This window comes from Danio rerio, chromosome 12 (genome assembly GCF_049306965.1).
Source record: "Danio rerio strain Tuebingen ecotype United States chromosome 12, GRCz12tu, whole genome shotgun sequence".
In the NCBI taxonomy this organism is placed as follows: Eukaryota; Metazoa; Chordata; class Actinopteri; order Cypriniformes; family Danionidae; genus Danio; species Danio rerio.
This window is the reverse complement of record NC_133187.1, coordinates 46295170-46310000: the sequence shown is the minus strand read 5'-3', so window position 1 is coordinate 46310000 and position 14831 is coordinate 46295170. Positions and strand designations below refer to the sequence as shown.

The following is a 14831-nucleotide window of genomic DNA, read 5'->3' as shown; positions in this document are numbered from 1 at the left end:
CGTATGTTGATAGCATACATATATGCAAAGAAAACAAATCTAACTAGTTTACAAATGAAGTTATGTGTACTAAAATGAAATAAGAGACAGGGAAAACGTATTGAACACATGAAGAAAGGGAGATGTAGAAAGGCAGTGAAAGCCCAGACAGCAGCTGAAATCTCTGTTGTTCTTCAGCAACCCTGACCTTTATCAGTGTAAATGAATATCAGCTGCTTTAGTTGAACATCTACATTAGCATAGGAATACAGATAAAACCAGGGTGGACATTACAGCAAGACGATGATCCAAAACACAGCCAATGAAACTAACAAGTGCTTTCAGAGAAAGAAAATCAAGCTGTATAATAGCCCATCCAGCCACCTGACTTGAATCCAATAGAGAATACAAAATTAGATTTGATAGATGAGACCCACAGAATCATCCAGATTTTTACACTGTTAAAGTCTGTGAAAACATCACACCTGAGCAATGCATGTGACTTCTCCATATGAGAGGCTGCCCTCACCAAAAAAAAAAAAAAAAGCCTTTTATATTAAGTATTAGGGTTTTCACACCTGCCTTATTTAGTTCAATTAATTTGCACCAGAGTTCGTTTTCCCTCTTGGTGCAGTTTGGGCAAGTGTGAATGTAGCAATCATACTGGATTGCGCACCAAAAGCAGACCAAAAAAGCATACCAGGACCTGCTTGAAGAGGTCCTTCACCGTTTGCAATACATTAAAACATAGCCGCAGCCGCGATTCATTCTCGAAATGTATAGTTTTTCTATAACTACTAATCTACTAATGCAAACTAACAATGCTTTAGAGGATTTGGGTCTTTAAATGCTTAAGTACTTTTAAAAGGGCTTCTTTTGGTAACTTTTTTTTACTTTGAGTGATATTTACAACAGATACTTTCACTCTACAGTACTTGTCTTGTACTACATTTTTGGGCAAGTAGTGGTACTTTTACTTGAGTATGATTTTCCAGTACTCTTTCCACCAATGGTTTTCAGGCAACACAATTGTATCTTTTTGAAAACACTTTGCAAAGTATATAAACTTGAAAATGCTGTTTTCATGCCACAGTGTGAACAGTGAAAACAAAGGCTTTAAAAAAATTATGAATTTTTAATCATGTGATTAATTCTGCTAAAACATGGAAGGACACTATACAGCAGTCATTTGGATGCTCTCCATTTAGATTGTACACAACTGAGTTTATTTTTTTCATCAGCAGTTACACAAACAACTGCACCACCAACACCAACTCCTCCTCAAACAAAAGCTCCAACAACACCACTGACAACTACAACTTCTCCAAAAACACCAACAATAACTCCTCCAAGAACAACTGTAACAACATCTCCGACATCACCACTGCCAGGTAATTATGGGTCTCTTAATTAAGGCTGTGTTCATACTAATACATTTAAAACTATTTTTTCCTCTCTATTTTGGCCTTATGTTCTTCTGTAACAACTGTATCTTTTTGTAAACGCCCTCCTGGATAAGTTTGAAAATGCTGTTTTCGTGGTGCATGTGAACTTTAAACACAAAGGCTTTTAAAAATGATGATGCATTTTTTTAAATTTGTGACCAATTCCGTTAAGTGAAGTTTTATAAACTAATTTCGATAGGAGCATGTGGTAAGATTGATTATGGCTGGCTTCTCATCCGTAATGAGTAGGCCCACCCCGAATCTGTGCAAAGAATTACACAGATTTTTAGCATATCATTAATTTTGTTAATTTACATGAGTAAATGTGTGTAAATCTATATTTATTCAGTTTTTTTTTACTTAATTTCAGTTTTGTGATTTCAATTTTCAATGTGAAAATGTTCATCTGATTTATGTCATTGTTGTGTAGAGAAAATGGGCGAGGACTTAAATGCAAGGAAATATGGGTATTCATTTATAAAAATAAAAGTCAAACAAACTAGACTGGGCAGGCATGCAAACCTGAGAACAGTACAAGACAGGAAACGACGACATATGATGACAAACTGGCACAGGACAGCAGACATGAGGAGATTATAAGCAGAAATAAATTGACACAAACAGGTGAACATAAGAAACTAATTATGGGTTAACAAGGAGGGTGGGACTGGACAATAGACGGGAGAGCGCATGACACAAAGAGACAACACAAGCCATGCGCTCACATAAAACAAGACTAGAACTCGCAGCCAATGAGAGAACTCATTAACCGCGCGGTCGTATGACAAGACAAACACAACACTGAAGCACACAACAAAACGTGACCCCAATGTAAACAGAGCCACATGCTTTGACAACAGATGCAAGACACGAGCACACGATAGATAAACACCTTACCATGTGCTCACACATATGCAACGCGCATGCTTCATCTCAGCCTCAACAAAAACCGAAACCAACTAGACGGAGACGCTGATAATGAAACAGCGTGATGCTGACAGAACAAAACACAAACATGAGTACAAGAGCGCCCGTCCGAGACACGCAGAGCCCGCGCGGCAGCATTAAGCGGGAGCACACAGAGACACACACACAATGACAGAAACAGGACAAGACAGAGCTAGTGTTCGGACTCTGCCACCAAAACAAGAATTTACAAGACCAGAGTGGCAGAACCCTGACAATTTATGTCAAATGCAGTTTGTAAAGTAATATTTTCTGTCTTTTACTAGATATATTATATGACAAACTTGCTTTATTTACCAAATAAAGTGAATCTAACTGGATTTGCATTTTAAACATTAAATAAAACTTAAAAATATATATTTTGTTATTTCATACATTAAGGTTTTAGTTCTGATACTTCCAAAATAATTTCGCAGAAATCCAAAGACTTTCACCAAAATTCTCTGCAGAAATAGCAAAAAACATCCGCAGATTCCGTCTGGCCCCTTCCACCCCATCTCTTCCTTTTCCTCCCTTTACCAGGAGGAGCTCTAGAGACCTGAAAATTAAAAAAAAACTGAAATGTTTGTTTTTTCTTCTGTCAGCACCACAAATCTTCTACCCGTTCGGTTCGGCAGCAGGAGACTCAATAAATCCTGCTGCTGATGATGGAGGCTCCTCTGTTATTCCACTGTTGAGTCCATTTCTGTACTTTGGCCGCACATACCAGCAGATTTACGTAAGAATCTGATTCAACTTTGTTTATCAGTTATGGATGCTGTTTAAAGTTCTCTGTGATCAGTAAAACATGCTGCTTTGATTTGTTGATTTTTCCGGCAGGTTAATAACAATGGAGACCTCACATTCAGCCAGAATTTAGAACAATATGTTCCCTACGTATTTCCAGGTAATGGAAGTCAAGATATAATTGCTGGACTCTGGACTGACCTTGATAACCGTGAGAGAGGAGTTGTCTCTTATAACCAGTACACTAATGGAAGTGTTCTCACTCGCGCCACTCAGGATATCAACAATTATTTCCCATATCTGACCTTCACTGCTTCTTGGGTCTTTGTTGCAACGTGGGATAAAGTTGCTTACTATCCCGTTACAGACACAGTAAGATTAACACACTTCAGAAATCTTAATGTTTTGACTATGTATGATTTAAATAATAATGATGACAGTACTAATGCTAATAAATAATAAACACTAACCTTGTTCCTTTTAGAAAACATCTTTTCAAATGGTCTTAATTTCTGACAGTAGTAATTCATTTGTCCTCATGAATTATGGTGACATTGCTGTAGCGGGACAACAAGTGGAGGTAAAAGAAAGTCTATTGAGAACACAGTGTTTCTATTCTCCAATGCATAAAAGTGCAGTATATAGGCTACTCTATGAATACAGCATCAATACTGTTTTATGTACTGTTTAGGCTGGTTATGACACCATAAACTCCACAAATTACTTTGTGATTCCTGGATCAAACAACGGGATCTCCATCTCAAATCTCCAGAACTCCAGTAATGTCAGTGATCCAGGCCGATGGGTTTTCAGGGTGGACGGTGGACCAGAGACAAACAGAGGTAACTGTTTAACTGTATATTCAATGTCATGGCTTGACTATCTTGTCAACAGAGTCATAGAATTTCTGGAATATCATGGAAATTTACTGTAAAAGGTCTGCAATATCAGGGATTTTTACTTGTCGCTTTGAATTTTAGTTTCTATGTATTAAAATGGAAGTTCATGTATTTTTTAAATTGCACTGTTTCACACCTGGGCGACGCAGTGGCACAGTAGGTAGTGCTGTCGCCTCACAGCAAGAAGGTTGCTGGGTTGCTAGTTCGAGCCTCGGCTCAGTTGTCGTTTCTGTGTGGAGTTTGCATGTTCTCTCTGCGTTCGCGTTGGTTTCCTTCGGGTGCTCCGGTTTTCCCCACAGTCCAAAGACATGCGGTACAGGTGAATTGGGTAGGCTAAATTGTCCGTAGTGTATGTGTGCATGTGTGTGTGGATGTTTCCCAGAGATGGGTATCCGCTGCGTAAAAATGTGCTGGATAAGTTGGCGGTTCATTCTGCTGTGGCGACCCCGGATTAATAAAGGGACTAAGCTGACAAGAAGATGAATAAATGATTGTTTCACACCTAATGTTATGCTTAGCATATTTTCAGCTCTATTTTCTTCTGTTAATGCTGATCAACTGGCAACCTCAAATACAGTAACCATACCTGTTAAGGTTAACATGTGAGTATAATACACATTTTAAAAGCTTTGGCTTCAAAGTAATCACTTAAAAATACAGGGTGTAAAAATAATAGATGACAGAAAAGCTTAAGTAAATGTAAAGTTTGTTAAACTACTTTAAAGCTATGAAATACAGGAGATTTTTCAAAATCTCAGGTAAATTACCCATTGTTGTTCTAATAGAGCTATTAATGTCATGCAAAATATTATTCAATCTAAAACCATTTCAATATGAATCAAAACTGCCTATTTTTCTGTTCTGTAAATTTCTAGATGTCATGGAAATTCCTCTTTTTACTCTGTGAACATGAGAAAAAAGTCAGGTGTATGAGCTTATTTGTTCAGATTCAATAATCAATGTTGTATGATGCATTTTAATTTCGAATAGGTCAGACTTTACAATAGGTTCATTAGTTAATGTTAAGTAATGCATTTACTAACATGAACAATACATTTACTACAGTATTTATTTATGTTAGTTAACGTTAGTTAATGAAAATACAGTAGTTCATTGTTAGTTCATGTTAACTCATCGTGCATTAACTAATGTTAACAAGCATGGACTTGGATGTTAATAGTGCGTTAGAAAATGTTCAATTATGATTAATAAATGCTGTACATGTGTTGTTCATGATTAGTTCATGTTAGTAAATGCATTAACTAATGAACCTTATTGTAAAGTGTTACCTTTGAATATTTTTGTTTTGAATTGTTTGCATTTGGGAACTTGCATTATTCATATGTGTTGTTCAGCTGGATATTCTGTGCCTTTTCTATTGAGGATATGTATGCTAAAAATTGTGTGCGGGCTCTTTATGAATTGCGTCTGTTAATTCTGACGGCAGTCTTTAGAATACAGCGGAGTCACACAGTTCTCTTTACTTTTTAAATTTTTTCATGTATCTATGAGTTAAGATTAAAAGACGACCTCTGACATGAATCGGACTATATAGTTTCTTGGACACGAAGCGAGTAAGAATAAAACTGAAAGCAAGATGCACACTCACATCAGGGAATTTAATATTTGGATTTTAACCTTGTGTCAAGTTTCATTTTAAAACTTACTCTGTTAGACTACGCTTAAAACTAACATACATATAGAAATTTAACAAATAATTAAACATACTGAGTGTGTTTTTCTCTTGTCTGTGTTTGTTTCTGTTTAGAAAATGTTGTTGGACTTCAAGCAGACCTTGTCTCATTTTTGGACCTAACAGAAAGTGCAAACATGCAGATTGTTTTGCAGCAAGTAAGATGCAAACATAACTACAGTATGTGTACAAAAAGCTGTGCTGAAAGACAATGATGAAGTTTGACCTGTCTGTTCATCTTTGTTACAGATCAAGCAGGAGCTGGTCAAGAAAGGTCTTCCTAGCAACATAAACCTGGAATTAAGAAAAATAAAAAAGATTAATCCATAGAGTCCATCAAAAAAAAAATTAAAATAAACAAAACCATATGTCCAGTGGTGGTAATGATGCTTTCATATAAAAGATATACAAAACAGACACAAAATAGCATAAATGTAACATATATAAGATAATGTAAGATAAGATAATGTATGTAAGATAATGCTGTTTTGTAATAATCTCTGATCTATATTATTTTTTCTTATATCATACATATTTATATATGATATATATTATATGTATACATGGGCAAAGCAGTGGCGCAGTAGGTAGTGCTGTCGCCTTACAGCAAGAAGGTTACTGGGTTGCTGGTTCTATCCTTGGCTCAGTTGGCATTTCTGTGTGGAGTTTGAATGTTCTCACTGCGTTTGTGTGGGTTTCCTCCGGGTGCTCCGGTTTCCCCCACAGTCCAAAGACATGCGGTACAGGTGAATTAGGTAGGCTAAATTGTCCGTTGTATATGTGTGCATGTGTGTGTGGATGTTTCCCAGAGATGGGTATCCGCTGCGTAAAAACTTGCTGGATAAGTTGGCGGTTTATTCCGTTGACGTGACCCCAGAATTATAAAGGGACTAAGCCGACAAGAAAATGAATGAATGAATGTGTTATATGCATACTTAATCATGCTGTTATGAAATATGGGTTAAATACTTTTAAAGGAAATTTAATGAAAGTAAAACTATAAGAATAAAGACACACTGCACACTTTTAGGATACAGACCTGTTGTTTTCGAAGGTTTAGTTTGTGTTAAAAATCAGGAGAGCTGCATGTGAAAAACAAATACTATGGACGTCAATGGTTGCAGGTTTTCAGCTTTCTCCAAAATATATTTTGTTTTTGATGGTGAAGGGAAGAGAGAGCAAATGATGATTTGTATTTTTTTTTTTCATTTTGGTGTAAATTATACATTTAGTTATTATAATCAGCAGATAATTTCATTAAAAACATTGTTTTATAGAATCACTTGTATTGTATATCTATGCATTTTTTCAGGACATAATGTACTAATGTGCAGATTTTGTATGGATGTTTTTGAATATCAATTATAAATCAAATTATAATCAAATATGCACTACAAGTAAACATGATATGTGCATGTGCATATATTTACATTCATGTATTTGGCAATCGTTTGATTTTATTTAAGTTCAAATGCAAATAAAATGTATATATTCCTAATACTTCATTTTTTATTTATTGAATTAGGAATTAATATTAGTTTGAGTATTATGTTGTGCATGTCCAGTGTTGGAAAGAGTTCTGAAAAATCATACTTAAGTAAAAGTACCATTACTTGCCTAAAATTTTAGTGCAAGTAGAGTAAAAGTATCTGTTGTAAATATTATTCAAAGTATGAGTAAAAAGCAGCCCTTTCAAAAAGTACTCAAGAGTAGTGAGTAGTGGCTATTACTCTGTAAGAAGCTGATGGATTTATATGTAATTTGTGGATGTGTGTAAACGCAACATTCTGTAGTGCATTTAGTTATTAACCAGCAGGCACACAATGCCATAAGACATCTATACTAGGTTAGATTTAGGTAAGGACAATTTTTTTTTTGATGTCCAATAATGACGTCAAATGACATTGATATTTGGTTGATTTTAGGTTGTGTTGGAAAGTGACCAACATCCATTATCGTGCCAACATTTTAAACCAATTCTTCGGGGATGGCAACCAAAATTCAACGTCTGATAGACCATAGTGGTAATGTCCACACAACGTCAAGCTGTAACATCATAAGAAGTTGCTTTTAGGTCGGCCGTAGGACATTGGCATCGGCCTGACGTTGAGTTCTGATGTCAACTCAATTTTCATTTACAAAATAAATGAAAAGTCCCCACAACATTGGGGTACAACAACAATCTGACGTCATGTTAATGTCCTGCGCCTGTGTGTTTAAGACCCTTTCAGTCATCATACAGTAAACATCCGTCATCTTCTCATCAGTGACACCATGTAAACTAGGGGTCACCAAACTTGTTTCTGTAGGGCCGGTATCCTGCAGATTTTAGGTCGAACCCTAATCAAACACACCTGAACAACCTAATTAAGGTCTTACTAAGTAAACTTGAAATATCCAGGTGTGTTGAGGCAAGTTGGAGCTAAACCCTGCAGGGACACCGACCCTCCAGGACCAAGATTGGTGACCCCTGATCTAAACAGTCTCTGGGTCAATGTGTGCAAAGAATTTAAACATTTTCTCTTGGACACATTTAATGCTTCCAAACAGTTTGATGCAATTATAAATCACCTATGTGACAAGAATCATAGGACTGATTTTTCTAATCCCTCTAGACAAGAAATAAACAAAGTAGTGACTGCAGGTTGAAGGAAAGTAGTGGAGTAAAAGACAGATACAGCACTAAAAATGCACTCAAGGCAAAGTAAGGGTGCTTTCACACCTGCCTTATTTAGTTCGATTGAATCGCACTAGAGTTCGTTTTCCTTTTTGGTGTGGTTCGTTTGGGTAGGTGAGAATGCAGCAATCGTACTCGAGTGCGCACCAAAAGACTAAATAAGCTTACCGAGACCTGCTTGAAGAGGTGGTCTCGGTACGCTTTCAAATGAACCCTGGATCGGTTCGTTTGTGGTGAGAATATGATCCGTACTAAAACAGGTCCAACCGCAAAAAGTACTGCGACTTTTAGACTAATTCAGCTGCCGTAGGCCGATGCACTGTGCATTGTGGGATATGGAGGAAAAATATTTATTGACAGCGCTTTACCAGCAGAGAGAGAGAAGGGAAAACACTACCTGATGGTTTGTTGGTAATATTTCCGCAAGATGACCATGTCGCATTTTAGCTAAATGAATTCATGCCTCCTCCCGAAGTGACGAGCGATGCATTAAAACCCTGTTTTCCATCCGCGGCCAAGCTTCATTCCCGAAATGTATAGTTTGTCTAAAGCAGGGATACAATCAAAAAAAAGCGACATTTTGTGTCTGCCGGTTTTGTTTACGTGCAGGAGTTCACTGGCATTTTCCGACACGTGAATTCTGACCAATCGATAAGCAGTTTAGGAAATATGTTCAACAACATCTGGCCAATGAGTGATGTGGATTTCGTCAGATGACTGCATTTTGGTTAGTTTCAACTGGTTCGGACCAAAGCCAGCAGTGTAGTGTGAAAACAACCCAAAGACGGCAGAAGATGTAACAATGCAACAATGTATCATTTATTGCCCTTGGTCCGGACCAAATGAAGCGAATTACAGATGTGAAAGCACCCTAAAAGTACACCTTACCTACTTACGTAGAAAATTACAATTCCTGAGAAAAACTACTCAATTGCTCAATTTGAGTATTTGTAATTTGTTACTTCAAATGCCTTAGTTCACATCGCATCTCCATTCACCAGCACAGTCACTACCATGAGCAGCTCTGAGGACTACCTTTCCCAGAATTCCACTCCCTCCACTTTCACATTTTACTCCACCATTGTCTGTTCTCGATTCCTCACCTCCTTTTTTAACCTTTATACTACATGCCAGGGGTCCTATTTGACTAATCTAAAGGGTTTGTAGTAAATCAGCATGAAGAATCACACTCAAGGCAGGAGAGCAGTACAGCCAACTTTTTGCAACGCTATATCCAAATATTCAGGATACATAACTCAGTTTCACATCACAGCATTGGTTGTATAGCATTTCCAACCACTGCTTAAGATCCCCATCTAGTGTTCAACCTAAAGAACTAGCATAGATCTCAATCCGCTACACTTCTTCCTTCTTGAAAGAAAAACAATCACTCCCAGCCAAACAAACAAAAAAAATGCATTAAAATTGAACCACATGAGGCTGTTCATAACTGATGAATAAAGATTGAGTATGCTCTTGGGAGCTGTAAGTGTGTGTTTTTGCAAATCTACTCTGCATGTCTTCTCCAAGTCTGTCTAGTTCTTGTCAATACAGTGTATGACAGTGGACCTGTATCCCTCTCAACCACTGCGAGAACTCGTTGCACCCTGTAGGCATAATGTGCCACATTAGATCTTTGCTGTTGTAATGCTCTTCTTTCTGTTTCACCTGCTTTCTTTGTACTTTGGTTGCCAGATCTGGTAGAAGCAAACCAATAAAACATTGTCTGGACATCGTCTGTTCAGAAGAAGACAATCCTGTCGTAGTCTGGGGAGTAATCTTACAGTGTAACTAAATCGGAACCTACTCAATCTTATCTAAAAAAGACCATTTTTAAAAGCTAAGCATTTGAGGAAGTGAGCAGTTCTGGTATGTCGAATTCCATTCATATCATGAATGCAGCAAAATCCACACTTGTACAATAAGATCTGTTGTTTGATAACATCTGAGGCATACACTGAAAATCTTAACTTTTATGTAATGAACTGAGAGGTGGCTATACAGGTAGATGTTTGGTAAATGTCTATCCATTTTAAATGAGAGTTCACAACAATCAGAAACATCTTCCCTTGAAATGGACCCACGGAATCCTCTATTAGAAACACTATGTAATAGAAAGGCTAGTGTAATAGAAACACTATGTAAAATAACTTGTAAAAATAAACTATGTGCTACGCTATAGGTAATGAACTGAGAGGTGGCTATACAGGTACATGTTTGGTAAATGTCTATCCATTTTAAATGAGAGTTCACAACAATCAAAAACATCGTCCAATGAAATGCACCAACAAAATCCTCATGTATTTGGGACCAGGGAATAGTTGGCCATTTCCATACATATTTCACACAACTGAGCCTTCATTTCCACATCTCTGTTCATAATTGGCGAGAAATATGAACAAGAAATTAGATCTGGCTAAGCCTTCTTTTTTAAAATACCCATATCCCGAGGCTGGTGGAGTAGTTTTAATAACATCTCACACCCTCCACAACTCTTACTCCCCACAACACACAGCCATCCTAGATACTTAGCTCTGTTCTTCTCTGATGAAACTCAGGATCTAGCTGACAGGTGTCAAATTTAGTTCCTGGAGGGTCACAGCTCAGCACAGTTTAGTTCCAACACTAATCAGAGAACTGATCAAACTAATTGATCCTCGATTGGTCTCATGCAATCATGTAATGCGATTTCTCAGGTCAGAGTTCCTCAAGTCTGAACTTTGCATTACACAAGCTTGCATTTCTGGTGTGCCACATTTGCATGCATACGAATGGAAGCCTATATGCTTATTTCACGTGGCCGCCATTTTAAAGAACCAAAGTAAGGCTGCGGTGGGAAGAAACCCGGAAGTATATGACCAGCCCTGTTAACATTGCAGTAACATGCTGTGTACTATAAACCTCCAGCTGTTGCAGATATTTCAAAATGCAGAAATGGTGTAAACATCACTTTAAAGGGCCATGACACCCACCACTTTCGGTTAAAGTCTACTTCAGAATTTTTTCAAAAGATGCATGGTTAATGGGCGTTGAGCTCCGCGAGCATCGGGCAGGAGTGGGCGTGGCCAGCAGGGGAGAAGGGGAGCGAACAAAGCTAGCTCACAAAATGAGACAAACCTTGAGGAGACGCATGAGTTTACAAAGTTAAAATGCAAAGAAATAAATAGTGATTTAATGTCCTGCTACATTTGTTATTCGTAATTTCATATACACATAACCACAATTTATATCATTATAAAGATAAGTGTGTTCATGTAAACCGTATAAATGGAGACTTCTCCCTCAATCCCCGTATCCAGCAGACCCCTTATGCAGCAGGTCTCCTGACCTGTCTATTTTAACCATTAGCCCTGCTGGTAATCTGGAGGATTTAGGCAAACACAGCAGCACAGTGATGATCGCGAGGGAAAACATGCAACAAACCGCGTGGATCATGCAAACAAACACATACGAGCCTTCATGAACAGCTAAATACTTTGTGCCCGTGCCGTGGGTCCGTGACGTGTCTCACAGCTCGGGCTTGACTCTGGCAGGTCTGGCAGGTCTCATGAATAATTAAGCAGCCGGCTCTTCTCATAGGATAAGAAAACTTCGCTATGAATAATAATGAGAAACCGACGCGTCATCATTGCACTTGCAGTGCTGCGCTACGTCGCCGATTTTGATCCCGCCCCAAAAATCATTTTAAAACCGGAAGCTGAAATTAGCTGACAAAAGCTCAAAATTATCCAGTTTTCCCCACAATTAAAGCTGACAGGTGCTAACATTGTCTTAACTGATGCTCAACACACACAAATCTGTTAATATAAAAAAAAGTTATCCAGGGTGTCCTGAACCTTTAATATCATTCAGTAAGTTTATTTTAAACAATTAAAAGCAATATAGCATCAAATAACATCAAAATCTCGGTGATACGCTTAAGTGTCCTCCTGGGCTTTAATTCATGCCACCAGTTAAACACCATGTGGATGCTTTCCTGCTTCAGCCTATGTAACCTGGTGAGCGATAAAACACTGCAGTCCTCTTTAGCACACCCTCGTGTTGTCTGTAATAGTGTTGACTCGATGCTGAGGCACTACAGAGCGCGAATGACTCGACTGATCTTCACGGCTGCTTCGCGCTCCAGTCTCTGTGTATCTGTGTTTGGTTTGCACTCAATTTAACGCTCTTCACACAGTGCAAACACATATACACAGAGACTGGAGCGCGAAGCAGCTGTGAAGATCAATCAAGTCATCAAGCGGATTGTTCGTCTGTGTTTGTGCTCGCTAAACAGCGGAGGATGAACTGATGACCTTCTCAGCCAATCACAATCATTTATGTCGAGCACGTGAACACAATAGCAAATCAGCTCTGTTTTAAGAAAGCCGTCAACAGTGCCTTAAATGTTAGCAGAAAATTGATGTTTTTTTTCTTTTAATTCAGTATCGTGACGAGTCTAATATAGTGAAAGATGGGGAGAGTTGAGGGAAATGTATTGTCCCTAGACGTAAGACCTCTTTTGGTCAATCTTCTTCCATTTATAAAGCCGCAAATCTATGGAATTGTTGCCCCACAGAAATAATCAAAAATACAAATTATAAGATGTTTTCACGCCTGACTAGGAGGTGCTTTTTGTCAAATCAAATTTGTACACATGTAACAGAGGCCAGCTAGTAAGTGCTGTGCAGGTAAAACCTCACTCCTCTGACCTCTAAAGGTGCTCTAGCGACAGTTGCTAGAGGCCATGGTCGTTAGCCTCCTTGGTAGAGCAACCGACTCCCGTGCGGAAGAACACCGATTTGATACCAGCTTCGAACCAGCTGGGTGGTGTAGGACCGGAGGGGTTACACACATTAAGTAAGATGTTTTTGAGTTGTCAGTGTTTTAGTTTGTATGCAATTATGCTTGAATGTTGTAAACTGACTTTTTAATTAATTGGATTTTATTGTTTTAATTTAACAAGGAATTTGTCAAGGGACTGCAGGTGGAAATTAGCAATCCTGCTACAACCTGGCACGATGCATCTTACCTCTTTGAGGTTAATGTAATCTTTGTGCATTGTCCCTGTTAAATAAATAAATTCATTCATTCATTCATTCATTCATTCAAAAGAGCCAGTTTATTAACTTTTAAGGAAAGAAAACGTTAGCTAACTAGTGCCATTTCCCTTAAATTAGCTGAAAATGAGCTCTGATATCCCTTTTTTATTTTCACCATTCATTCAGAATGGACCTTCGGGTCACCCGGGAGGTGGTGAAATCATAAATTTGTGTCACTTTCTCTTCACTGATAAGATATACGGCCAGCTACACAACATTCCTATGTAACTCCCAATGATACTTCCGGGTTTCTTCCCACTGCAGCCTGGACTTCGCTTTTAAAAATGGCAACCACGTGAAATCAGTCTATGGGGCGAAAAGTGTGGCTTAAGTTTGTTGAAGCAAGGTTAGAACTAAACTTTGTGGGGTTGCGGCCCTTCAGGAACACATGACACCCATGACATTTAGTATTTGTGGCTATCCATTCAAGAAGAATTAACAAACTCTGAAAAGTCTTAAAATGTATAACGCCTACTTTGAGGTGTATAACCATGGTATAGACAGAGGCATTCACAAGCATGGTCCACCTCTGTATTTGCAGGGAGTCCATTTGGGGTATGGGCTTCTTTCTATTCCAAAATTTGTGATCCATGCAGATAGTAAAATATCTCCCATAGCTACATCTATTTGTGGAACTTCTGTTAGCCAAAAACTGCTGTAAGCTCACTTGTCATCATCAAACCATTGCCCTATTTCCTTTTCCTTAATACCTCATGCGATACAAACTCTCACGCATTGTTTTATCTTCATTTCTAAAATGTGCTGACTGTAACTGTGCATGAGGAAGGCTGGACAGCTCAGTTGGTTGAAAAAATTTATTTTTGTTTACATAAATACATTATTACAATACCTTCCTCCCCAGCTTGGCACAAACAGCTCGGCTTGTTTCCGGGTTTAATGAAAACCACAACCCTCTGCTGATTGAACATGAGACAGAGAAACGCAAAAGTAACTGTCCAAAAACTATACAATAGGGTAGGGCTGGGCGATATTGCAAAAAAAAAAAAACATATATACATCACGATATCATGTTTCATATTATTCGATATTGATAATTATTGAATATTTTTAACAATATATTTAAAAATACTCTGATTTTTTATTTATTTACCATCTTTATTTTAACTTACCAACATTATTAAGGCAAATAGTTTTATAGCCAAAAACAAAAATAGTTAAACGTTAAACGTAGTTAATCTTTATTACAAAATAAAAATAAGTGACAAGAGAGTCTTAAACTTGATAAATAAAATGTTACAAGTGTGTGCAGTGGTAAAGTGTAAATATTGAACAATCAAACCAAACTTTAAGGTGTAAATATTAATGATACAGTAAACCTCAAACTCTGTAAATAGCATAAAGTAT

At 37.8% G+C, this 14831-nt stretch overlaps 1 protein-coding gene and 1 long non-coding RNA gene across 7 annotated transcripts in view; one reads left to right on the top strand and one right to left on the bottom strand.

Moving 5' to 3' along the window:
- The window catches only part of LOC103910028 (sushi, nidogen and EGF-like domain-containing protein 1), an 8412-nt gene extending 1425 nt beyond the window's left edge, over positions 1-6987 (top strand). The window contains exons 4-10 of one of the 4 annotated variants that reach the window (XM_017354577.4): positions 1221-1370; positions 2975-3108; positions 3210-3488; positions 3601-3696; positions 3808-3958; positions 5784-5866; positions 5958-6987. In XM_017354577.4, the coding sequence (XP_017210066.1) occupies positions 1221-1370; positions 2975-3108; positions 3210-3488; positions 3601-3696; positions 3808-3958; positions 5784-5866; positions 5958-6038 (974 nt within the window). In that variant the 3' untranslated portion in view covers positions 6039-6987. The remainder of the gene's footprint in view (positions 1-1220; positions 1371-2974; positions 3109-3209; positions 3489-3600; positions 3697-3807; positions 3959-5783; positions 5867-5957) is intronic. The other 3 variants (XM_021471006.3, XM_073918904.1, XM_021471007.3) reach the window with 3 other exon arrangements.
- Positions 1-14831, bottom strand: part of LOC137496848 (uncharacterized) — a 122170-nt gene that overhangs the window by 103620 nt on the left and 3719 nt on the right. The gene's annotated exons all lie outside the window — the stretch shown is intronic.